General features: G+C 40.7%; 1 protein-coding gene across 12 annotated transcripts in view; it reads left to right on the plus strand.

Annotated features, from left to right (window-relative positions):
- The window catches only part of PTPRM (protein tyrosine phosphatase receptor type M), an 834,581-nt gene that overhangs the window by 565,976 nt on the left and 243,166 nt on the right, over positions 1-25,439 (plus strand). For all 12 annotated transcript variants that reach the window (XM_007974623.3, XM_073006465.1, XM_073006464.1 and 9 more), the window contains one exon: positions 3,886-4,018. In XM_007974623.3, coding sequence (XP_007972814.1) covers positions 3,886-4,018 — 133 coding nt within the window. The remainder of the gene's footprint in view (positions 1-3,885; positions 4,019-25,439) is intronic.

Here is a 25,439-nt window from a genome sequence, read left to right on the forward strand (position 1 = left end):
GCTGTCCCTGCGGCTCTTCCTAACCCTGCCACTCCCCTCCCTTTGGGAAGACTTCCCGTTCACTCTGGGTGAAAGCAGCCCGTGCTGTGGGCAGCATAGTCAGTAGCTCTGGGCATCTCTGACAGCCTTCATGGCCTTCCGGGCTTGTACCCTTGAATCTTCTGGGAAAATTTGTGCAGCCAGTTCAGTAGTCAAAATTGGGCCCAGACCTCAAGCCAGTGGCTGAGTACATCGTGTTCTCGGCCTGGCCTGCTGCTGTTATTTAATTTAACGTTGAACACTGGGCCAAAGCAGATCGTTTTCTGCCAAGTTGAAAACCAGCTAAATACTGCGTTGGATAATCATTCTATTTCTTTTGAGGTTTTTTTTTTTTTTTCATACTAGATGTTATAACTGAAATCTTAATGCAATTTGACTGGAATACCACTCTTTTTTATTTTCTTGGCCATTATAAAAGTAATAACCGGAGTTCTCACTAGGAGTCAGTAGAATGGGCATCTGTGAGGATATGCGCTAGGATTTTAGCAGTCTCTTAATTTCCCTGTAATACTTAGCTTATTCATCAGTGTAATGAATACAATACAGTATCAGGCCTAGATAATATCCACTGATAAGTGGACACGTGCAAGTTTATTCTCTTCAAAAGAAACTAAATGCACATCGCTATCCTAACAGAATACACACAAGAAGAGAAAATTCCTTTTAATAAGCAATTAAAATTTTTACAAAAAGAAAAAAAAGTTTATACCATGAGACACCTGGCAAGAAAATAACAAGACCAAGGGGGAAATAGAATGAAAACAACTCTTTTGCCAAGCAGTTTGGAAACTGTACTGTTAAATTCATAGATTTGGGTGAGGAAAAATAAACAACCATCAGTTGCAACCATGCTCTGTCAAAAATATCCCCTGTCCAAGGCCCGCTGACAGGTCATAACCAGAACCACATGTTCCCAAAACAATAAAAGAGGAGAGAGGAGCATCCTATTTAAGGAGAGCCTAAAGATGTTCATTTCAGGCAGGGATAGAGGGGTAGGACACAGGCAGGAAAGCAGGAACTTCCTGGCAGGGGCCTGGAGTCAGTGACACCCACCCATCAGGTTATCCGAGGGCTGTTTGTGTTTACACTGATGCTTCTGCAGAGTCCTAAACCCAAACACCTGACTCAAGCGGATGGCCAGTCCCAGGCAGCCCTCCCACGTTTTCTTTTAATTTTTTTTTTTTTTTTTTTTGAGACCGGAGTATCGCTCTGTCGCCCAGGCTGGAGTGCAGTGGCGCAATCTCGGCTCACTGCAAGCTCCGCCTCCCGGGTTCACGCCATTCTCCTACCTCAGCCTCCCGAGTAGCTGGGACTACAGGCGCCCGCCACTGCGCCCGGCTAATTTTTTTCTATTTTTTAGTAGAGACGGGGTTTCACCATGGTCTCGATCTCCTGACCTTGTGATCCGCCCGCCTCGGCCTCCCAAAGTGCTGGGATTACAGGCGTGAGCCACCGCGCCCGGCCCCTCCCACGTTTTCTGAGTCGCTGTCCCATTTATCATGGTTGCTACTATCATCACGTTGCAACTGTGTCAGGCCAAGATACAACATTTCATTCTCTTGACCTGCAATGTGAAAGGAGTTAAAAGTCAGTGCTAAGAAATGATAATACTGAACTTCCATAGGCTGCATAGCAATATGCATGCGGCTTCCTAAAGGGGATGAAAGGCTGCAGGTAACCACCCCTCCCTGGCCCAAAGCAGAATGGAGAGTCATTCACCAGTTCCCACAGAGCCAGACCCTCCTCTACTGAGTGTTCACAATGTATGCATTACCTCTGTGCTATTTTTATATTAAAATATCTTAAGCTAAATAAGGTTTTTTAAACATTTTCCCCAAGTGTTGCATTTACTGACATTACTTAGTTACAAAACATACCTTAACTCGTCTATTTAGGAAATATATATGGAGAGCTAGCTATCTGTAACTAGTAAGATAAATGGAATGGCTTCCAGTACGTCAACATTGGAAGAATCAAACCAATTTGATTTGATTTTAAAAATTTGTTTTATTTGGACACATAATCAAAATAGAAAAACATTAAACTTTTTTCAGTTTTGTGAATTTCAAATGTTACTTCTTTTTGCATGGATTGCTTAGCTTAAAATTTTTTTTTATCCACATACACATTTTATCTTTAGATTTTTCTTAGCAATTTGATTAATGTGACAGTTTCCTCCCAGTCAACCACGTGGTGAATGTTCCAATAGAATATTGATTGGAGTGGTATATTCCAGATGTAATTACCATAAAGGATAATTAACATGAATACCTTAAAGATTTAACTGGACAACTAGTTTGAGGGGTATTCATTGAAACAAAATAGCAGGACTTCCTCTTGACGTTGTCAGAAATAAAATAAAATTGACTTGTAGAGGCTTCTTCAGAAGGGTTTTTATCTCATAAGGTGTGCTTTTTGCATTACGGCTGCTGTAGTGGCTCTCAAATGATTGGAATATGCTTTGTCATGGAAACACTAATGATCTTCCAACTCACTTCTCCCCTGACCTTGACTCATTTCCTGGGGTCAGTCTAATGACTACAGCCATGTTCCGAATGCAAGGCCTCGTGTATAAAATCTTACCAGGAATAACTTTGGAAAGAAACATCATTTACATGTTTCCAAAGGAAACAAAAAAAACAGATGGAAGGTGATACCTGGCACTCCCTCTTTCTCAGTGATGACTCATTTTGGAGTTTATCCTCCTGGTCTTGGGCCGCCCTGCACAAGGGCTCAGACACAGTGACAGCTAAGGTTTTCATGAGTTGGGTGACGCAGGAGTGGAAAACCTCATGACAGGGTGGAAAGAGCTGGTTTACAAACACTCTAATTTAATCACATTTTTAACAACACAAAAAGAAAATTCTAAGGTGGAAAATTTGGACTTAACGTTCCTCCTTTCAGAATGACCTGTCACCTAGTAAGGGTGGTGTGACTCAGAGCATCATCACATTCTGATTTTAAAAGTACAAGCCCTTTTAAAAAGGAGTCTTTTGGGGGAATTGAACATTACATTCCTAATATTTTTCATCCTGCATGCACTTAGCAGAGGAAACATGTTTCATCAGACATGAATTTGACATTCCGTCACATTATACAGTAAACAGGACAAACATGTCTCATGTTGTAGACATGAGAAAGGGGAGCTAAGACAGCCACCGCCACTGTAAGACCCTGGTTATCTCATTTAAACAGATATGAAATGTGGGTGCCAGTGGTGTGATCATCAGCCGCTTCCCACTTTGTGAGTAAATTGCTTAGAAGGAGTCTTTTGCCTACCAGATGTGACCTAGATTTAGATTTCCAAAGGCAGGGGGAAAAGCTCTATTGTGTTAAAAAACAATTGCTGGTAAAAATGCATGGTGAATGAGCTTATCTGAGTTTTCCAGGTGTTTGGACTAATATGTTATGGAATTACTGCTTCATTTATGAAAAATAATTGAGGAAAATGTTCCAGCAAATCAAATTTGGATAAAGGCTTAGGGATAGCTATTGTGGTGTTAGTAAGTTTTTAAATGGCAGAAAGAGCAGGAACCAATAGAGATAATAAAATAATATTTTTCTTTAAAAAAAAAAAAACCTGTTTCAGAAGAGTCTTTTAGAAAAGGGTCAGGCATGGGTTTGCTATCCCGCTTGTGTTATGGTTTAGTAAAATATTGAAGAACAATGTGAACAATTACGCTCGTTTCAGTGCATATGAAAGCTGTTTAAAAAATCAAAGCTTGTCTGTCTGCTGGCTCTGATAAGTCTTATTATTCTGTTAAATGCAGCGAAATTTTTTAAAATGTGACATCTTTATTCTCTCTCACCTACTGTCTCTCCTTTTTCATTTCCTTTCATCTTCAGGAGCTGCCACTCCGAAACCAGTCCCAGAACCCGAGAAACAGACAGATCATACAGTTAAAATTGCTGGAGTCATTGCGGGCATCTTGCTGTTCGTTATTATATTTCTTGGAGTTGTGTTGGTAATGAAGAAAAGGTGAGCTCCTAGCTGTTGCCAAAGATACAGTTATATCCATTGTTTGCTGAAATGTTTCGTGTGTGTGAAAATACTCAGTTACTGAGCTGGCTTTGATAACGCAGACACATCTGTGACTCTGTGATTGTTAACATTTTTCATCATGTGGCATGGAAGGTTATGGGACAAAAATTTAGAGTAAATGGCTATGATTCTGTGTGAATATGCAAAGCATATCATGCCAGAATAACATAAGCATCCTGTGTCTTCCCACACAGAGGCAGGTAAAGCTCTGCAGAATCTTAAAAGCCACTTATTCACCAGGAAATGTTTAGTACTGATTTCCAATGTACTAAGACATTTGGTAATCACAAAGATATGAGAAGACTTTCCTTCTTCTTATAGTGAGGATGATGATGATGACAGATTTTATGGGGCCTGTGTGGTGTGTTGGCACTGTGCTAGGGAAGGTAATCAGCACAACATCATGAGAAAGAGAACCGGCAAGAACAGCCCAACAGAACAATGCCGCGCAGGAGCAGCTCGTAAGAGAACAAATCATAGAGTACGTGGTATGGCCGGGCACCGTGGCTCATGCCTATAATCCCCTCACTTTAGGAAGTGGAGGCAGGTGAATCATTTGATCACTTTAGCCCAGGAGTTCAAGACCAGCTTGGGCAACGTGACAAAACCCTGTCTCTACAATAAATACAAAAATTTGCTGGACGTGGTGGCACACACCTGTAGTCCCAACTACTGGTGAGCCTGAGATGGGAGGATCACTTGAGCTATGATCACTCCACTGCACTCCAGCCTGGGCAACAGAGCAAACCCCTGTGTCCAAAAACAAAGTTGTGTGTTACAAGAGCCAAGGGATAGTCTGGGGGAGAGAAAAACAGATATGGCCATACTAAGGGATCCTCACCTCCCATACTTGAAAACTATGCAGTGTCTTGTTTTGCAGAAACAAGTGAAAACTTGCTTAATAGTAAAATCTTCAATTTATGTAAAAATCAATACAAAAATATAGATACTAAGAATTGATGGCATAAATTTTCCCAAATAGTGGAAATATGTGGGTCTTGTCCATTTCTCTATTGTTTGAAAACAGTTGTAATCATGCCGTGTGAGTGAGTTCATGGATGGTAGAAGGTAAAGGTGGAGAGGTTGGCAGAGAGAAGACTAGAAACTCTGATCTGGTCGTGGAAGGAGGTTGGCCTTGGGCCTGAGACTGTTGATGGCCTTTGAGCAGGTAGTAACATGATCTAATTTTTAGGAATATAACTCTAACGTTAGGATTGGACACAGTGAGGAGGGGAGAGAGCTCAAATCAGGAAGACCGGTAGAATGAAGAGAAAGAGCAACTTTAGAAACAGTTAAGAGTTAAATTTTAGTAGCCATTTGGAGAGAGAAGGGACTATATAGAAAGAACTTAGAGTAATTCCTGGTTTGGGCAAGTTAGTGGAGATATTTCTATTCACCAAAATGTGGAACATAGAAACTAGAAAATGGGGGGGGGGAGGAAAAATGGAGAGTTCAACTTTGCACATTTTTTTTTTATTATAATGCTTTAGGTTCTGGGGTACATGTGCAGAATGAGCAGTTTTGTTACATACGTATACATGTGCTATGGTGGTCTGCTGTACCCGTCATCCCATCTCCTAATGCTATCCCTCCTTTACCCCCCACCCTCTGACAGGCCCCAGGGTATGATGTTCCCCTCCCTGTGTCCATGCATTGTCACAGGTACACACGTACAAGTGAGAACATGCGCTGTTTGCTTTTCTGTTCTTGTGATAGTTTGCTGAGAATGATGGTTTCCAGCTTCATCCATGTCCCTACAAAGGACATGAACTCATCCATTTTTATGGCTGTGTAGTATTCCATGGTGCATATGTGCCACATTTTCTTAATCTAGTCTATTTTCTTTATCAATTGATGGACATTTAGGTTGGTTCCAAGTGTTTGCTATTGTGACTAGTGCCATGATAAACATACATATACATGTGTCTTTAGAGTAGAATGATTTATAATCCTTTGGGTATATACCCAGTAATGGGATTATTGGATCAAATGATATTTCTAGTTCTAGGTCCTTGAGGAATCGCCACACTGTCTTCCACAGTGGTGGAACTAATTTACGCTCCCACCAACAGTGTAAAAGCATTCCTATTTCTGTACATCTTCTCCAGCATCTGTTGTTTCCTGACTTTTTTTTTTCCTTGAGACGGAGTTGTTTGCTGTTTTTGCCCAGGCAGGAGTGCAGTGGCGTGATCTCGGCTCACAGCAACCTCCGGCTCCCAGGTTCAAGAGATTCTCCTGCCTCAGCCTCCTCAGTAGCTGGAATTACAGGTGCACACCACCACGCCCAGCTAATTTTTGTATTTTTAATAGAGACAAGTTTTCTCCATGTTGGTCAGGCTGGTCTCAAACTCCTGATCTCGTGATCCACCTTCCTTGGCTCCCAAAGTGCTGGGATTACAAACGTGAGCCGCCATACCTGGCCTTCCTGACTTTTTAGTGATCACTATTCTCACTGGCATAGCATGGTATCTCATTGTGGTTTTGATTTGCATTTTTGTAATGACCAGTGATGATGAGCATTTTTTTATAGGTTCGTTGGCTGCATAAATGTCTTCTTTTGAGAAGTGTCTGTTCATATCATTTGGCCACTTTTTGATGGGGTTGTTTTTTCTCTTGTAAATTTGTTTAAGTTCTTTGTAGATTCTGGATATTAGCCCTTTGTGAGATGGATAGATTGCAAAAATTTTCTCCCATTCTGTAGGCTGTCTGTTCACTCTGATGATTGTTTCTTTTGCTGTGCAGGAGCTCTTTAGTTTATTAGATCTCATTTGTCAATTTTGGTGTTTGTTGCCATTGCTTTTGGTGTTTTAGACGTGAAGTCTTTGCCCATGCCTGTATCCTGAATGGTGTTGTCTAGGTTTTCTTCTAGGATTTTTATGGTTTTAGGTCTTATGTTTAAGTCTTTAATCCATCTTGAGTTGATCTGTGTGTAAGGTGTAAGGAAGGGGTCCAGTTTCAGTTTTCTGCATGTGACTAGATATTCCCAACACCATTTATTAAATAGGGAATCTTTTCCCCATTGCTTGTTTTTGTCAGGTTTGGCAAAGATCAGATGATTGTAGATGTGTGGTGTTATTTCTGAGGCCTCTATTCTGTTCCATTGGTCTATATATCTGTTTTGATACCAGTATAATACTGTTTTAGTTACTGTAGCCTTGTAGTATAGTTTGAAGTCAGGTAGCATGATGCCTCCAGTTTTGTTGTTTTTACTTAGGATTGTCTTGGCTATGTAGGCTCCTTTTTGGTTCCATATGAAGTTGAAAGTAGTTTTTTCCAATTCTGTGAAGAACGTCAATGGTAGCTTGATGGAGATAGCATTGAATCTATAAATTACTTTGGGCAGTCTGGCCATTTTCATGATCTTGATTCTTCCTATCCATGAGCATGGAATATTTTTCCCTTTGTTTGTGTCCTCTCTTATTTCCTTGAGCAGTGGTTTGTAGTTCTCCTTGAAGAGGTCCTTCACATCCCTTGTAAGTTGTATTCCTAGGTATTTTATTCTCTCTAAGGCATTTGTGAATGGAAGTTTACTCATGGTTTGTCTCTCTATTTGTCTGTTATTGGTGTATAGGAGTGCGTGTTATTTTTGCATTGATTTTGTTTCCTGAGACTTTGCTGAAGTTGTTTATCAGGTTAAGGAGATGAGGGGCTGAGACCATAGGGTTTTCTAAATATGCAATCATATCATCTGCAAACAGAGACAATTTGACTTCCTCTCTTCCTATTTGAATACCCGTTATTTCTTTCTCTTGCCTGATTGCTCTGGTCAGCACTTCCAATACTATATTGAATAGGAGTGGTGAGAGAGGGCATCCTTGTCTTGTGATGGTTTTTAAAGGGAATACTTCCAACTTTTGCCCATTTAGTATGATATTGGCTGTGGGCTTGTCATAAATAGCTCTTATTATTTTGAGGTATGTTCCACCCATATCTAACTTATTCAGAGTTTTTAGCATGTAGGGCTATTGAATTTTGTCAAAGGCCTTTTCTGCATCTATTGAGATAATCATGTGGTTTTTGTCATTGGTTCTGTTTATGTGATGGATTACGTTTATTGATTTGCATATGTTGAACCAGCCTTGCATCCCAGGGATGAAGCTGACTTCATTGTGGTGGATAAGCTTTTTAATGTGCTGCTGGATTTGATTTGCCAGTATTTTATTAAGGATTTTCACATCGAAGTTCATCAGGTATATTGGTCTGAAATTTTCTTAATTGTGTCTCTGCCAGGTTTTGGTATCAGGATGATGTTGGCCTCATAAACTGAGTTAGGGAGGATTCCCTCTTTTTCTGTTGTTTGAAATAGTTTGAGAAGGAATTATAACACCTCGTCCTTGTACCTCTGGTAAAATTCAGCTGTGAATCCATCTGGTCCTGGACTTTTTTTGGTTGGTAGGCTAATAATTACTGCCTTAATTTCAAAACTTGTTATCGGTCTACTCAGGGATTTGACTTCTTCCTGGTTTAGACTTGGGAGGGTATACGTGTCCAGGAATTTATTCATTTCTTCTAGATTTTCTGGTTTATTCGCATAGAGGTGTTTATACTGTTCTCTGATGGTAATTTGTATTCCTGCGGGATCAGTGGTGATATCCCCTATATCATTTTTATTCTATCTATTTGATCTTCTTTCATTTCTTCTTTATTAGTCTGGCTAGTGGTCTATTTTGTTGATCTTTTCAAAAAACCAGTCCCTGGATTTATTGATTTTTTTTTTAAGGGTTTTTCATGTCTCTATGTCCTTCAGTTCTGCTCTGATCTTAGTTATCTCTTGGCTCCGGGTAGCTTTTGAATTTGTTTGCTGTTGCTTCTCTAGTTCTTTTAATTTTGATGTTCGGGTGTCAATTTTCTATCTTTCCTGCCTTCTCTTGTGGGCATTTAGTGCTATAAATTTCCCTCTACACCCTCTTTAAATGTGTTCCAGAGATTCTGGTACGTTGTGTCTTCATTCTCATTGGTTTCAAAGAACATCTTTATTTCTGCCTTCATTTCATTATTTACCCAGTAGTCACTCAGGAGCAGGTGATTCAGTTTCCATGTAGTTGTGCTGATTTGATTGAGTTTCTTAATCCTGAGTTCTAATTTGATTGCACTGTGGTCTGAGAGACTGTTTGTTATGATTTCCATTCTTTTGCATTTACTGAGGAGTGTTTTACTTCCAGTTTTGTGGTCAATTTTAAAATAAGTGTGATGAGGTGAAGAGAAGAATGTATATTCTGTTATTTGGGGTGGAGAGTTCTGTAGATGTCTCTTAGGTCTGCTTTTTCCAGAACTGAGTTCAAGTCCTGAATATCCTTGCTAATTTTCTGTCTCATTAATCTGTCTGATATTGACAGTGGGGTGTTAAAGTCTCCCACTATTATTGTGTGGGAGTCTAAGTCTCTTCATAGGTCTCTAAGAACTTGCTTTATGAATCTGGGTGTTCCTGTGTTGGGTGCATGTATATTTAGGAGAGTTAGCTCTTCTTGTTGCATTGATCCCTTTACTGTTATGTAATGCCCTTCTTTGTCTCTTTTGATCTTTGTTGGTTTAAGTCTGTTTTATCAGAGACTAGGATTAGAACCTCTCCTTTTTTCTTTTCTTTTTTTTTTTTTTCTTTCCGTTTGCTTGGTAAATAGTCCTCCATCCCTTTATTTTGAGCCTATGTATGTCTTTGCATGTGAGATGCATCCCCTGAATACAGCACACTGATGGGTCTTGACTCTTTATCCAATTTGTCAGTCTGTGTCTTTTAATTGGGGCATTTAACCTATTTACATTTAAGGTTACTACTGTTATATGTGAATTTGATCCTGTCGTTATGATGATAGCTGGTTATTTTGCCCATTAGTTGATGTAATTTCTTCATAGTTTTGATGGTCTTTAAAGTTGGTGTGTTTTTGCAGTGGCTGGTACCGGTTGTTCCTTTTCATGTTTAGTATTTCCTTCAGGAGCTCTTGTAGGGCAGGCCCGGTAGTGTCAGAATCTCTCAGCATTTGCTTTTCTCTAATGGATTTTATTTCTCCTTCACTTATGAAACTTAGTTTGGCAGGAAATGAAATTCTGGGTTGAAAATTCTTTTCTTTAAGAATATTAAATATTGGGCCCCACTCTCTTCTGGCTTGTAGGATTTCTGCAGCGATATCTACTGTTAGTCTGGGGGGCTTCCCTTGTGAGTAATCTGACCTTTCTCTCTGACTGCCCTTAACATTTTTTCCTTCATTTCAACCTTGGTGAGTCTGACGATTATGTCTTGGGGTTGCTCTTCTCGAGGAATATCTTTGTGGTGTTCTCTGTATTTCCTGAATTTGAATGTCAGCCTGTCTTGCTAGATTGGGGAATTTCTCCTGGATAATATCCTCAAGAGTGTTTTCCAGATTGGTTCCATTCTCCTCGTCACTTTCAGGTACACCAATCAAACGCAGATTTGGTCTTTTCACATAGTCCCATATTTCTTGGAGGCTTTGTTCGTTCCTTTTTGTTCTTTTTTTCTTTACTCTTGGCTTCTCGCTTTATTTCATTAAGTTGATCTTCAATCTCTGACATCCTTTTTTCTGCTTGATCGATTTGGCTCTTGATACTTGTGTATGCTTCACAAAGTTCTCGGGCTGTGCTTTTCAGCTGCATCAGGTCATTTACGTTCTTCTCTAAACTGGTTATTCTAGTTAGCAATTCATCTAACCTTTTTTCAAGGTTCTTAGCTTCCTTGCGTTGGGTTAGGGCATGCTCCTTTAGCTCGAAAGAGTTTTTTATTACCCGCCTTGTGAAGCCTACTTCTGTCAATTCGTCAACTCATTCTCCAATCAGTTTTTCTCCCTTGCTGGCAAGGAGTTGTGATCCTTTAGAGGAGAAAAGGCCTTCTGGTTTTGGAATTTTCAGCCTTTTTGCGCTGGTTTCTCCCCATCTTTATGGATTTATCTACCTTTGGTCTTTAATGTTGGTGACCTTCGGATGGGGTCTCTGAGTGAACGTGCTCTTCCTTTCTGTTTGTTAGTTTTCCTTCTAACAGTCTGGCCCCTCTGCTGCAGGTCTGCTGTAGTTTTCTGGAGGTCTGCTCCACACCCTGTTTGCCTGGGTATCACTGGCAGAGGCAGCAGACTAGCAAAGATTGCTGCCTGTTCCTTCCTCTGGAAGCTTCAGACCAGAGGGCCAACCACCAGATGCCACTCAGAGCTCTCCTGTATGAGGTGTCTGTCGGCCCCTACTGGGAAGTGTCTTCTGTTCAGGATCCACGGGGGGTTAGGGACCCACGTGAGGAGGCAGTCTGTCCCTTATCAAAGCTCGAACACTGTGCCAGTAGATCTGCTGTTCTCTTCAGAGCCACCCTTTCCACCAGGTGTTTTGTCCCAGTGAGGTGGGGAGTTTATCTATAAGTCTCTGACTGGGGCTGCTGTATTTTTTTCAGAGATGCCCTGCTCAGAAAGGAGAAATCTGGTAGTCTGGCCACAGTGGCCTTGCTGAGCTGCAGTGGACTCCACCCGGTTCGAGCTTCCTGGTGGCTTTGTTTACAGCGTGAGGGGAAAAGCTTTGTTTACAGTGTGAGGGGAAAACCGCCTACTCAAGCCTCATCAATGTCAGGTGCCCCTCCTCCCACCAAGCTGGGGCATCCCAGGTCGATCTCAGACTACCGCTGTGCTGGCAGCAAGAATTTCAAGCCAATGGATCTAAGTTTGCTGGGCTCTGTGAGGGTGGGACCTGCCAAGCCAGACGACTTGGTTCCCTGGCTTCAGCACCCCTTTCCAGGGGAGTGAACAGTTCTGTCTCACTGGCATTCCAGGAGCCAGTAGGGTATGGAAAAAACAAAAACAAAAAACTCCTGCAGCTAGTTCAGTGTCTGCCCAAACAGTCATCCTGTTTTGTGCTTAAAACCCAGGGCCCTGGTGGGGTAGGCGCTGGAGGGGATCTCCTGGTCTGTGAGTTGTGAAGACTGTGGGAAAAGTGGAGTGCAGGGTTCCTCAGGCTCAGTCCCTCACGGCTTCCCTTGGGTAGGGGAGATAATTTCCCAACCTCTTGCACTTCCCAGTGAAATGACGCCCCACCCTGCTTCAGCTCTCCCTCTGTGGGCTGCACCTACTGTCCAACCAGTCCCGGTGAGGTGAACCAGGTACCCCAGTTGGAAATGCAGAAATAACCCACCTTCTGGGTTGATCTGGCTGGGAGCTGCAGACCGGAGATGTTCCTATTCAGCCGTCTTGCCAGCAATCCCAGCTTTGCACATTTTAAGTTCAATGCTCCTTTAAAATTAAGTGGAGATGTTCACTGGGAAGTTGAATATGCTACTATGGACTAGAAATAATAGTTTCTATAGTCCGAAAGTCATCAACATTTCTGAAGCTGAAGCCATAGGTTTGGAGGAGGAGGCTCCTCAAGAGTTTTTATAGAGTGAGAAGAAGGAATATCAAGGATGAAGGTAAAACCTTTGGAAATAGCAATATTTCAGGGCGAGTTGATATCCCAATATAGATACAAGCACCTACTCCTTTTCTGCATCTCCCTCCATTTATGGTTCTGTTCTAGTCAAGCCCCAGGAAAAACTGTTGCTCTGTCACAGCTGTGCACGTCCCTGGTCTTCGGTCCCCATCATTACAACTGTTTTCCCCACTTGTCACCTGCCCTTTATCTCTTTTTCTACCCATCGTGTGATTCCTATCTTCATTATTCGTTCATTATTTATTTTCATTCCATTCCTTTCTACCCCTCTTTTCTTTACCCTTCTTTACCTATTTATCTCTTTATTTCCTTTTTTCTTCCTCTTTTTCTTATGCCTCACCTTTTTTTTTTTTTTGAGATGGGGTCTCGTTCTGTTGCCAGGCTGTAGTGCAGTGGCATGATCTGAGCTCACTGCAACCTCTGCCTCCCAGGTTCAAGCGATTCTTCTGCCTCAGCCTCCCAAGTAGCTGGGGCTACAGGCGCCTGCCACCACACCCAGCTAATTTTTGTATTTTTGATAGAGATGGGGTTTCACCATGTTGGCCAAGATGGTCTTGATCTCCTGACCTCGTGATCCCCCCACCTCAGCCTCCCAAAGTTCTAGGATTACAGGCGTGAGCCACTGCGCCCGGCTTTTCCTGGCTGTTCTTCATTCATTCCCCAACTCAATGTTTATGTAGATGGCTTATTTTTGGCACCAGTAGTTTGTACTTTTTACAAACATATGACCCAGTATAAGTCCTAAGCAACAATAGGCCCTTCCGTGCCTGGACATCCAAACTAAACGTTCTGAAGAGGTTTATTTTAAATTCTGGGAATACGTTGGATATATTTTGTCATCTGTCAAGTTCTCTGTGAGGAATAGCCTGCAACTGCTAATCCAGGTGCCCTTGTGACCCTAGCTAAATGTCAACTAATCCTCGAAGGGTCTATTTCTGCAATATTAATTCATTATTCTACCTGGGTCTCTCAGGTAGTCATGGAGGTTATGTTTTAAATTATGCATTGAAGAGATGCCTTTGGTAACACATGGCCTTGATACAACTTTAGACTAAATGCCAATAAGTCATGTCAGATTTACCTGACTATTTACTAGATAATAATCTTAAAAGGGTTGTTTTCACAGCATGTGCCACTTTGAGATTTGCTTTTTCTGAAGAATACAGTATGTTCTCTGTCAGACAAATTAGCCAGTATACCATGCTCATAAATACAAAACTTGCTATTATCTTTAGACTTGAGCAGTCTTGTACAAACTATCATATTCCATAGAAATTCTTAAAACTGTCTAATTGTCCAGGGTTTTTTACCAAATTTCAGGTTTAAATTTGATAGGTAGTGTTTTTAAGCAGAAAAGTTAAAATATAACATTAATCATAGATAAATTGCTGGGGTGTTATTGATAGGTAATCACCACATTGCTTGGTTGGAAGAACACTGAATTTAGATGTGGAATTCCTAGATCTGTATTTTAACTGATTTTGTGATTCTGAACTTCTCTGGGCCCTAGTTTCCTCATTTGTAAGTTGAGGAAACTCAACTAGATGATCTCTGAAGTCCTCAATTCCAAAATACCAGGTTTCCTAGTAGCTAGTAGCAATGGTGACACTACTATGCATTTGCTATTCTAGAAGTACCACATGTGGTTTATTACTATGTTTCCCTACTTAAACCTCTGCAGCAGCTCTTCCCCAGGCGCTCTCAGTTCAGTTCAAGCCCAGAGGTGATGGCTGGTGAGTGGTTTATCTTCCAACCACATGTTTTCCACCTTCACACAGGAGGCCCTCAATTAAAAGGGAAGTCGTGGGGAAATGGAAAAAGGAATGAGAGAGGGGAAAGGAAAGGAACTGCCTCAAGTGTGGATTTCAATATATTGTTAGTTGTTTTTGTCAGTTGGAAGAACTTGTGAAACTTTGCACTCATTCCTGTGTAGGCTAGTTAGCCTATGTTTCCTCTACTGCAGCATTCTGAGTCGTTCACCTCAAATAGGTGCTGTTGGTCATAAAGACAGACTGGGCCCAAGAGACAGTGTGGGTGAAACAAATTCATTCGTTCCTTCTAGAAATAAAATGGGAAGTCTGTCCTGCAGAGGATGAGCCAGCCGCCATCGTCTGCACTTGTCACATGCCAGGCCAGCTTGCCTGCTAGCTTAGGAACAGGAGGACAGCAAATTCAAACACTGGGTAATTGCTTGACATTTTATTGGGAGGCATTGTCAATTATTAGCTAAGATTGTTTTGTCTTCTGAAGAATTGGCCCTCTTTAAAAATTAGTTGTGGGTGGTGGGCTTTTAACAGAAAATGTAAAGTCTGTTCAGTTCGTACTAATGCATGGAATTATTTAACATATAGGCAATAATGACTAAAAACTGATATGACCATCGGCTTTATTTTAGGATGTTTTACAAACCCATCACAAAGCAATGACTAGTTTTTTGTTCATGTATATTAATTCATTTGGCCTTTACCTGGACTAATGCCATCTGAAACCTTCTTTTCTTTAAAACATTTTATGAAATGTAAACGCTTATTTTTACTGGATCCTGTAAGCAAAGCAATTTTTTATTTTTCTTCCCCCAAATTATGTGTTCCTTTAAGGATTTGATATTTTGATGCAGCAAATCTTAGGTTGTGAGGTAAATGTCTACAAAATAAATGTTTCATACAGAACCACGGGGCAATGTACTCTCAAAATTAATATAAAATAACTTGAATAGGACATATTTGTTTTTTACCATGTTTTATCCATGTATAATTAGATATATTTGTATAAATGAAAACACCTGCATTTTTAACATTTTTCATAAGGAATAATTTATCTTAATAACATGTTTGACAGAATTTAGTATATAAGCACTATCAATTTTACCGTGATTAATTATATTTACTATTGTTTCTAAAATTGCTATAGATCTTTCAGGAGTTTGAGAACATTTGTATTAATTATAGTAATATTCCTGTCTTAGCCACTTTGGTACATAGAAATCACAGAAGTTGCAGGTATTGAAAATAATTAAAGAACTTTGCATTCTGGGGCAAAATAGCAAGTGGTAGCTATTATATTACATAAATACCTGTTATAGGTAAATGTAACTATTTTCATTCTGAAACTTTATACCTCCATCTCCTTTCCATAACACATTTAAACAGATGTATATTTAGCAAATGCAGCATATTATCAAGTATTTGGCACCCATTCTATTATATTTAAACAATACTAGCACCACCAAGAAAAATCACAATAAAAAGGGGAAGTTTTTCTGAAGACAACATGAAACAAAAAAGATAAGAGGGAAAATTTGATGAAAGCCCTGTTTTCAAAGAGATGCCTGCAGCATGCAGCCGGAGGCAAGTTGACGTTAACTATAGTTCCCCTGGCCTATCCGTTTACATGTGAGGTAGTTTCTTTTCCACTATAAGTAAGTGTGACTTGTATGTCGAAAATAGCTTGGGTCTGGATGCATTATTCAAAGTTTTATTTCAAAATCACCTTTCCTGAGACTACACTGAGAAATTCACACATAGATGTTTCTTTGTGACAATTATTTAAAATATGTGGCCTTAATATGCAGTCCTGTAAGTATGAACCAGATGCTGAGATCCTGCCTAGCACAGGCTTTGGCGTGCTTGGAACAGGCCGTATGTGCACACAAACACGTATGGATGTTTTATCTTGGTCTATCAATTAACTGCTGTCCTTCAGGTTTCCAGATAATTGAATAGGGTTGAGGTACAAGGGTAAGTTGAACAAATTGACCTTTGTAAAGGCCTCTTCTGACCCAGACTTTATATGATTACTGTAATAATTCCTAAAGTAACCCCAATTTCTTGACTCAACCTAATGGGAACTCTTTATAAAGAAGATTTTATTTTTAAAAAAGAGTGTGGGGAGCATAGCTACCAGTTTTTCATCTTATAGGAGGAAAGTGTCAGAGAATGATAAGAGATATGGCTTTAGAATCTGACAAACCTGGTTTTACACCCCAGCTCTTTACTTTGTGGCACTGTAAATTTAAATGAGTTACTTAACATCTCTGAACTGTTTTGCACATGTGAGATGTGATGATGATGGTCATGTGTACTGCATAGGGCATGTGGTAAAAATTAGATGATATATGTGCATAGTTGGTCATTGATAAATAATAGCTTAAGAACCCAGCAGTTGGAGAACTTGTCCCAGGGCACATAGGTAGTCTGTGGGAGGGCCTAATCTAAGTCAGTGCATCTGATTCTTAACTGCCCTGTTACGCTGGCTTAGGTAAGTAAAACTCAAACATGCACCTTGCTCTGTAAAGCTCAGGTACTCTTTTTTATTAGCTGACAACAACACCATGCAGTCATCAGCTTGTTGCAGTTTACCATTGCTTTAAGTCTATAAATATTTGAAATTCTGCCAGCATGTCTTATTCTTTTCTTTGAGCCATCATTGCAGAATAGCTAAATAAGTGTTTTTTACATATTCTCCTTTACAGAAGCATTTTTAGAATTCTTTTGAATAGGTGTATTTTGTGTCATTCGTTGATTCCTGATAAGTCTCAGTGGTGAGGATGCTGTATCCTCTTGTCTGGTTTACTGAGCAAGAGAAACTTGCCAAGTTTTAGAGGAAGCCATAAAGCAGGGGGGCATTAGCTGCACCTTTCCTTCTCAGAGACAAATGCTGGGGTCTTCCATGGTGGAAGTGGAGACCCTGGGGACAACTGCCTTGTGCCCATACCTTGGTTCTGTGGCTTACTAGCTGTGTGACTTTAGACAAGCCACCTAGCTTCATGTCCCTCAGTTTCCCCAGCTATTCCAAGGGCATAATAATAGTTCTTACATCATAAAATGTTATGACAAGAAAACAAGTTAATACCTTTAAAGTGCTGGCCCCAGTAAATATTAACTCTATTGATAGTATGCATTAGACACCAGTATACAAGCTGTAGCTGCCTCTGGAGTTTCAATGCTCATGGCTTGCGTGCCTCAAAGTCTTTGTGTCCAGACAGGGGAGAAGACCAAGGACTGGAGCTGTTTCCCCTTGAGAGGGGGTCCTCTCTCCTTTTCCCATGGAGAGCACCATTTCTTTGTACCCAAGGAAGCACACAGGATGGGTCTTTAATTATGAAGTTAGCTAGGAACACAGCCACCTGGAATGACACAGCTCATTGTCTCCTTACCTTAAGGCCATGCCTTGGTGAAGGTGCCAAAGCTGATAGCACGAAGTAAAATCATTCTTCAGCCATGCTCAGCCACTAGTATTCCTTATGCCCAGGCTCCTACTCAGTCAAGTGGAGGGCTGGATTGTAGGAAAAATTGTTCTCTGCAAATAAGTAAACCAAAGGTCCTGGGGCATCAATACTACCATGCTTGGGGAGCGTCCTCTAAGCCCCAAATGCTTCTGAGTGGGCATGGCATTAGCATTAAATGCAAATACTTTGGGTATGAAAACCTTCCAGACCCAGACCCAGCAAGGTGCCAAGTGGTCTGCCACCTGGGGTGGGAACGGAAGGACAGCATCACTGTCTTCGGTGTGCATAAAGGCCTTGTCATGTATCTGTATGGACTCCCTGAGCCTCTCTTCAATGCTGCTTGTTCACCTTCCACAATTGCAGGAGGTCGAGCTAGGTCTGAACGGCTGAACTGTAGGCCCTGTGGCCAGGCACCAGCCCTGAACTTGCACCACATTGAGCAGGGCTGAATTCTCACCAGCCATCTCAGGGCACGGTTGTCCTACGGATTCCTCATTTGAATGCCTGGTAACTCCACTTATTTTTAACCTCTAGCTATTAGCATAGCTTATGAAAACTGGTTCTATCTGTGTCTCTTAATTCCTAAACTCAAGCCCTAGAGTTCATAGAAGGGTACTGAGAGAAGGCTGCATAATTACTAATAAAATTGATCATTCCTCACAGTTGATGTCTCGAGATGGAGTGTGTTGACATTCCCAGTCACACCCAAGTGCTTCATGATCTCTACTGGGTGCGTGTCTTGATTCATGTTGATGTGACTTCACTTTCTAGTTCATAAGAGCGTTAAAAACTGAGCGTGTTTTCCTTGGGATGATTGTTTAAACCCATATCTTGATTACTGAATCCAGGAATTCAAACCTAATAATATCACTTTTTGAACTCTTTCCAGTTTTGTTTTATATTAATAAGTAAAACAGTGAAAAGTATAAGGAAAGAAATGTATGCATTAAGAAAAAAATAGTCCAGTTTCTAATCTGACTTATTTGGGCAATGTATTAGTCCATTTTTGTGTTACTGTAAACACATACCTGACAGTGGGTAATTTATAAAGAAAAGAGGTTTAATTAGCTTATGGTTCTGCAGGCTTTAGAAGCATGGTGCCAGGATCTGTTCAGCTTCTGGTGGGGCCTCAGGAAACTTCCAATCATGGAGGAAGGCAAAGCACAAGCAAGCATGTCCCATGGCAACAGCAGGAGCACGAGAGCGAGCGGGAGGGTGTCCCAGACTTTGAAACAACCAAATTTCACATGAACTGAGTGGGAACTCACTTACCACCAAAGGGATGGTGCTAAACCATTCAAAAGGGATCCATCCCTGTCATTCAGATACCTCCCACCCAGACCCACCTCCATTGTTGGAAATCACATTTCAACATGAGATTTGGAGGACAAAGATCCTCCAAACCATGTCAACCAAGATTCGTGACCCCTCTTCTTCTAACATAAATCTAAGTTTCTTTTTAACGGGGAAATGGGTTACCTCTGAAATCTTCAATTTAGATTCATTTATAGAAAATTACATAAAATTAATTTTTAAGAAGAATACAGAGGAGCCACTGTGTTGGTTAAGAGAGGAATATTTTGGACAGATCTCAGCATTACAAGATGTAGTATTATATTAAGTACTGTATTTTCTAGAATAGTAATATAAATTTTGCCTGGTGTCCTTACAGAGTGTGCTTTTTAAAGTGAATAAAGCTTCACTGATCCCCTGGAAGATGTTTTTATCATTGTTATATTCATATGTGCTGTTTGCTTATGGCACTGCTGAGGTAGAGCTAAAATGAAACTATTTTCATGACTTTTGCTGCAAGTAAAACTGGATTCATTTATTAAATTCCAATATACTACTATTTCTTTGTAAAAACAAAACAAAATTTGACAAAACTGGAGTCCATGTTATCGTGTCTAAAGATGGCGCAGTGTTCATTCCAGTGTTTATTATGTTTCTGTGATGACTTAGGCAGCACCTGCCTGAGTACCAGAATTCTTCCAGTTTGGACACCTGGGACTTAGCGCTTTCCTTACTGTGTCCCTCGTGACAGTGCCGACATACACCCTCCCTGCACTCACACTCCTGAATGATTTGGGTACCATATGTCTTTTCTATTAGATTACAGCATGGTAAGGGCTATGAGTTGATCCTTTTTAATCATCTTCAACACCCTATTCTTACATCTAGTCTAGTGCTTTCCATAGGAGACATGGAGTATACCGTCCATAAAGAAAAATATGCTTCTTTCATGTAAGCCTTTTAATGCAACACTGGACTTTGAACAGCTTTGCTTTTTAAAAAAAATTTTCAGGGATGTAAGTTTCATAATATTATAAGATATTTTATTAATTTTTCTGTAGTGTAGATGTTATAGTGGACAGATTCCCTACATGTAGTAGTATGATTTTGTTAAAGTTTGAATAATAATTACTTGAATTAAAAATTTAATATATTAAAATGGTAGAAATGAATAGGAGTACATTTAAATTCAGATACAGCTTAATTCAAAGAAAAATGGGCTCATCACTATCATTTATTTAAATGATCATTTATTTTTAAGCCACCTTTGAAATATTTTTCATAAATCGTGTACTCCATTGCATTTTTATAACCAACATCAATTTAGATTAACAAGTCCTTTGTTGAAAAAAATGAATAAACCTCCTTAAGATGAATTTTTTTTAAGGGAAGTCAGGGAGAAGTGTATTCTTTTTGTGTATTTTCTATTTATTTATTTATTGGAGATAGGGACTTGCTCTGTTACACAGGCTGGAGCCCAGTGTCACAAGCACAGCTCGCTGCAGCCCGAAACTCCTGGACTCAAGCAATCCCCCTGTCTCAATCTCCCAAGTAGCTAGGACTACAGACATGCGCCACCATGCCCAGATAATTCTGGGGGTTTCTTGTTGTTGCTGTAGAGACAGGGTCTTGCCATGTTGCCCAGGCTGATCTTGAATTCAGGGCCTCAAGTGATCCTCCTGCGTAAGCCTCCCAAAGTTCTGGGATTACAGGCACTGAACCACTATGCCTAGCCAGGATGAATTCTTCTTATACTGTGGGCATCTTAAGTTAAAATATCTAGTTTTTCAAGTCTTCCATTCAGTGGTTTTATAATAGAAATATCTAGACTTCCGTCTTCAGTGGCTAGGCTGCAGCCTAGTAATTTATTCAGGACTTAGCATTTCCAGGCAGCCCTTCTCCCTGTTAGCTCTCTCACTGCATCATTGTATGGTATTATTCCTCCAAGGGTGTTTGATAAGCGTCTGTGATAAACATTGATTCGTTGTTCCTATTGCCAGAAAGCAAGCATTAATAAGAAAAAATTCAGGAAAAAGCCGCTTAGTGTAAGTGCCTAATTATTGGGAGCTATCAAATGTCCTTTGTTCTTTATCCTTTTACCTGATTTGTATCAAAGCTTGAGTTGTGGGTTTGGAGTCAGTGGTCAGAATTTGAAGAAAACTGTCCACTCTCTAAAGATATGTTCAGCTATCGATGACTAATTCTTAGGTTTAACTTTTATTAAAAAGGAAAGGAAGAAAATCTCAGAAATATATTAAGATCTTCAAAATGAAGAGGTGACATAGCACTCACTGAAAATATTAACTCGGTAGCTATCATATGGGAGTGGTGTTGGCTCCTTAGGGGACACTTGGGGATACCTGAGGGTGTCCCTGCTGAGAATTACCTAATTGTAATTGCATCTGTTGGTTGCAGTTTTGTAGTCACAATTGTCAAGATTTTTCTTTAATAATTTGTCAGGCTAAGATTGACTCTGAGTGTAGATCCTAAAGGTCATAGAAGGTATAGTTAAGGGTTAAAATCCTAACTGCCTAGGGGGACCAGTAGAGTTGACCTGAGTACGGATAAGCTTGGGTGCAGAGAGTGGGGTGAGAAGGCACGCACTGTCCAGCTTCAGGCAAGTATATTACAGTGTCACAAATCTTCTCGTCTCCCCTGAGGAAAGGGAGAAATCTTGATTTCTTTATTAAGTGTTCTGATTTTTTGGTTGGCAATGAATCATTTCTTAAATTTAGTGTTGGCCAAATAAAATAGATATCCAGGCACCTGCATGTGATTCTTAATTGTATTTTTAAGATAAACCAAGCAGGAGACATGTAAATGACCACATTATAAAAATCTTCTATCACTTACATGTCTCTGGCTACACATGTTGTCTTACACCAACCGGGAAAGGACAATGGATCATTTCCTGGTCATGCCACCCCTTTACCCACGTGCTCATTCGTACCCTGTGATGCGTTCAGATGGCACCACTGGCCTGCATCCTACTTCGTGATAGCTGGTTCCTGCTCAGAAATCCAAGAGAACTCAGGCATCAGTTATCTTATAGGTGATATGGCCAGATGGTTTGGAGTAAGTATGTCTCCCATTTCTGTAGAGCTCATCCCTGTGTTCTGCACTTGGAATTGCTGTTGACTCCTGTTTTTCTCGCTAATCTAAGCTGGAAGTTCTCTGGACTCTTGATGAGCCTCAGATAGCAATATCTACTAGAATATTTTCTCTCATAAGATTACAGCTAATTTTTGTGGGTTTTTTTTTTTCTTTCTTTTTTTTACGGAGTTTCATTCTTGTTGCCCAAGCTGGAGTGTAATGGAGCAATCTCAGCTCACTACAACCTCCGCCTCCTGGGTTCAAGCAATTCTCCTGCCTCAACCTCCCAAGTAGCTGGGATTACAGGTGCGCACCACCACGCCCAGCTAATTTTTTACATTTTTAGCATAAACAGGGTTTCACCGTGTTAGCCAGGCTGGCCTTGAACTCCTGACCTCAGGTGATCTGCCCACCTTGGCTTCCGAAAGTGCTGGAATTACAGGCATGAGCCACCGCACCCGGCCTACAGTTACGTTTTGTAAATTCTGTTTACATGAATGGTTTTCCTGGCCTTTGAAAACAACTCCACCAGGGTAGGAAAGAAGAATGGGTGGCCCTGGCTGTGCCCACTTCTGCAGGTGGTTCCCAGGAGGGAAGCCAGCCCACGCCAGCATGACTTCTCACCCTGAGCACTGAGTGCTGTGGACCACCCGTTACCTCCTCAGCCCAGGTGACCAAGGCAGGAGACCCAGAGATCATGTAAGAAGAGGGCTTTGCTAACACGTGGCTGCTGATTTCTTTCTGTACCCTTTTATGCTGGGTTTGAGGAGTAAGATTTATCTGAAAATGAAGACGTAGTATATTTCCCTATATATCCATTCCTCTCTCTACCCCATACACACATCTTTACGTGTGTTTCAGGAGGTAGGGAGGGAATACAAATTTAAACAATCTCCAGGGCCCCAAAGTTTCTAAACTGCTCAGTGTCCAATCCCTGCTCAATGTCCAATCCACAGCCTGGCGAGCCGACGTGGGCTTGGCATCAGGCTGCATTTGTAAAAGTGCTCTGCTGCTTCTCCAAAACAAATACTGGAACCCTCAGGGCACATCTAACACAGCCAGCTGTCAGCCACACACCTGCCCTCAGCCAGCTCTAGTGTCTTCCTGCAACCACTGTCCACATGCCCCACGGTCCCCACCACTGCTGGCTCCCAAGGGCTGAGCCAATCCACTTTCACTCCTTGGCAAGCAATTGCTCAAGTGCCTGAGCTGAACAGGCTTAGCTTCAGGATCAATTTAATTTTCTGCTGTCCTAATTGCTGTGCTGGTGCCTGGACTTAACCTATCCATTTGAATCTCCAAACAACTTCTAACTTCTTACGTTCCAAATATATATATAATGTTCTAAAACTTCTTCCTAACTTCTAAAATTGTGATTTTTTTTTTTTTGACCTGGAACTTTAAGGATGCTAGCCTGATTTTCTAAATTTTGCCTGACTCTAGATTAAGTCTAGCTCGTTGAATGTTCCTTCAAGAAACACACTCACCGTTCCTCAGCTTGCCAGTGGTGAGGTCCAGGCTTTTTCACCGTGTAATTAGCTGGACTGTCCCCTGCCCTCCTTAGCCAATACCCAGGTTGTTAGCCGTGTCTCTCAAGGGAAGTCTGCCAAGCACAGAGGATAATATTTTACCAAAGGAACACAGCATAAATAAATGGTTCTTATCCTGTGTACCTTTTTCACTTTTATGATCAACACTGATATAAAGAACAACAGCAGCATTAAAATTTAACTGAAGTTATGAGTACCTAAGTAAAATGATAATTCATTATGTGAAGAGGGTGGTTGATTAATGAGCACCGTTAATAAGTTCACAGTTTCAGTGGTCAAAATTACAGATCTGATTATGTACATTGTAACATGCTTCATTGATTTTCAGGTACTTTAACACCAACAATTATTTAAATACCATGTGTTCTATGACTTATACGATTTTGAGTTCTCAAAAACATCTTTGATTACTATCCTGACCACTGTGTTAGCTTTAGCACTTTTTTTTTTTTTTTGAGACAGAGTCTCGTTCTGTTGCCCAGACTGGAGTGCAGTGGCGCAATTCCTGCTCACTGCAAGCTCTGCCTCCCGGGTTCACACCATTTTCCTGCCTCAGCCTCCCGAGTAGCTGGGACCACAGGCGCCCGCCACCACGCCTGGCTAATTTTTTGTATTTTTAGTAAAGACAGGGTTTCACCGTGTTAGCCAGGATGTTCTCGATCTCCTGACCTCGTGATCCACTCACCTCAGCCTCCCAAAGTGCTGGGATTACAGGCGTGAGCCACCGCACCTGGCCAGCTTTAGCACTTTTTAGTTAAATCGAGGGCACTAGCAATCATTTCTCTTTCAGATGTTACACTACTAATTTTAGTGATAATACATGAAGAACTTGTAACCATTAAACCAGAGCTCTGTGCAACTAACAGTCTAGTTAAGCCAGGGTAAATGAAATAGCCATTATGAAAGATCCATAAGTTAAAAGAGCAACTAAGAAGAATATAAGAAAAGAAATAGAGTTTTAGATTCTAAAATGTTGTTTGGTATCATAACTTGACCTCACTGGATGAGGCTGTGTTAGCCAAGAAGTCTCTTACTTGGTTAATTTTGTGATTTGGCAAATACCATCTGTAAAACATTTTTCTCTAGCAGCATGCAGTCTCTTTTTAAGTGTGCATTCAGTGAAAAAGGTACTATGCTGGGACCCAGAAATACAGCCCTACTGTCTATATTTACAAATATATATTTCTAGGTATATGCCCGAAAGAAATGAAAGCAGGGACTCAAACAAGTATTTGTACACCTCTGTTCATGCTATATTATTTACAATAGCTGAAAGTTAGAAGCAACCAAGTGTCCTTTGACAGAAGTGTGGATAAACAAAAATGTGATCTATCCCTACAATGGAGTACTATTCAGTCTTAAAAAGAAAGGAAATCCTGACACATGCTGGGACATGGATCAACCTTGAGGACATCATGCTACATGAAATAATTCAGTCACAGGAGGACAAATACTATAACATTCCACTTATATGAAGTACCTAGGGCAGTCAAATTCTTAGAGACAGAAAGTATGGTGGCTGCCAGGGGCTTGGGGAAGGAGGCAATGAGAAATTGATGTTTAATGGCTAGAGAGTTTCAGTCTGAGTTAATGAAAAATTCGTGAGACAGACAGTGGTGATAGTTGTACAACTATGTACATGACTTAATGCCACTGAATTATGCACTTAAAAATAGTTAAAATGGTAAATTTTAAGTTATATATTGTATTACAATAAAAATGTTCTAAGGCCAGGCGCAGTGGCACATACCTATAATCCCAGTACTTTGGGAGGCCAAGGTGGGCG

Source organism: Chlorocebus sabaeus, chromosome 18 (genome assembly GCF_047675955.1).
Source record: "Chlorocebus sabaeus isolate Y175 chromosome 18, mChlSab1.0.hap1, whole genome shotgun sequence".
NCBI lineage: Eukaryota > Metazoa > Chordata > Mammalia > Primates > Cercopithecidae > Chlorocebus > Chlorocebus sabaeus.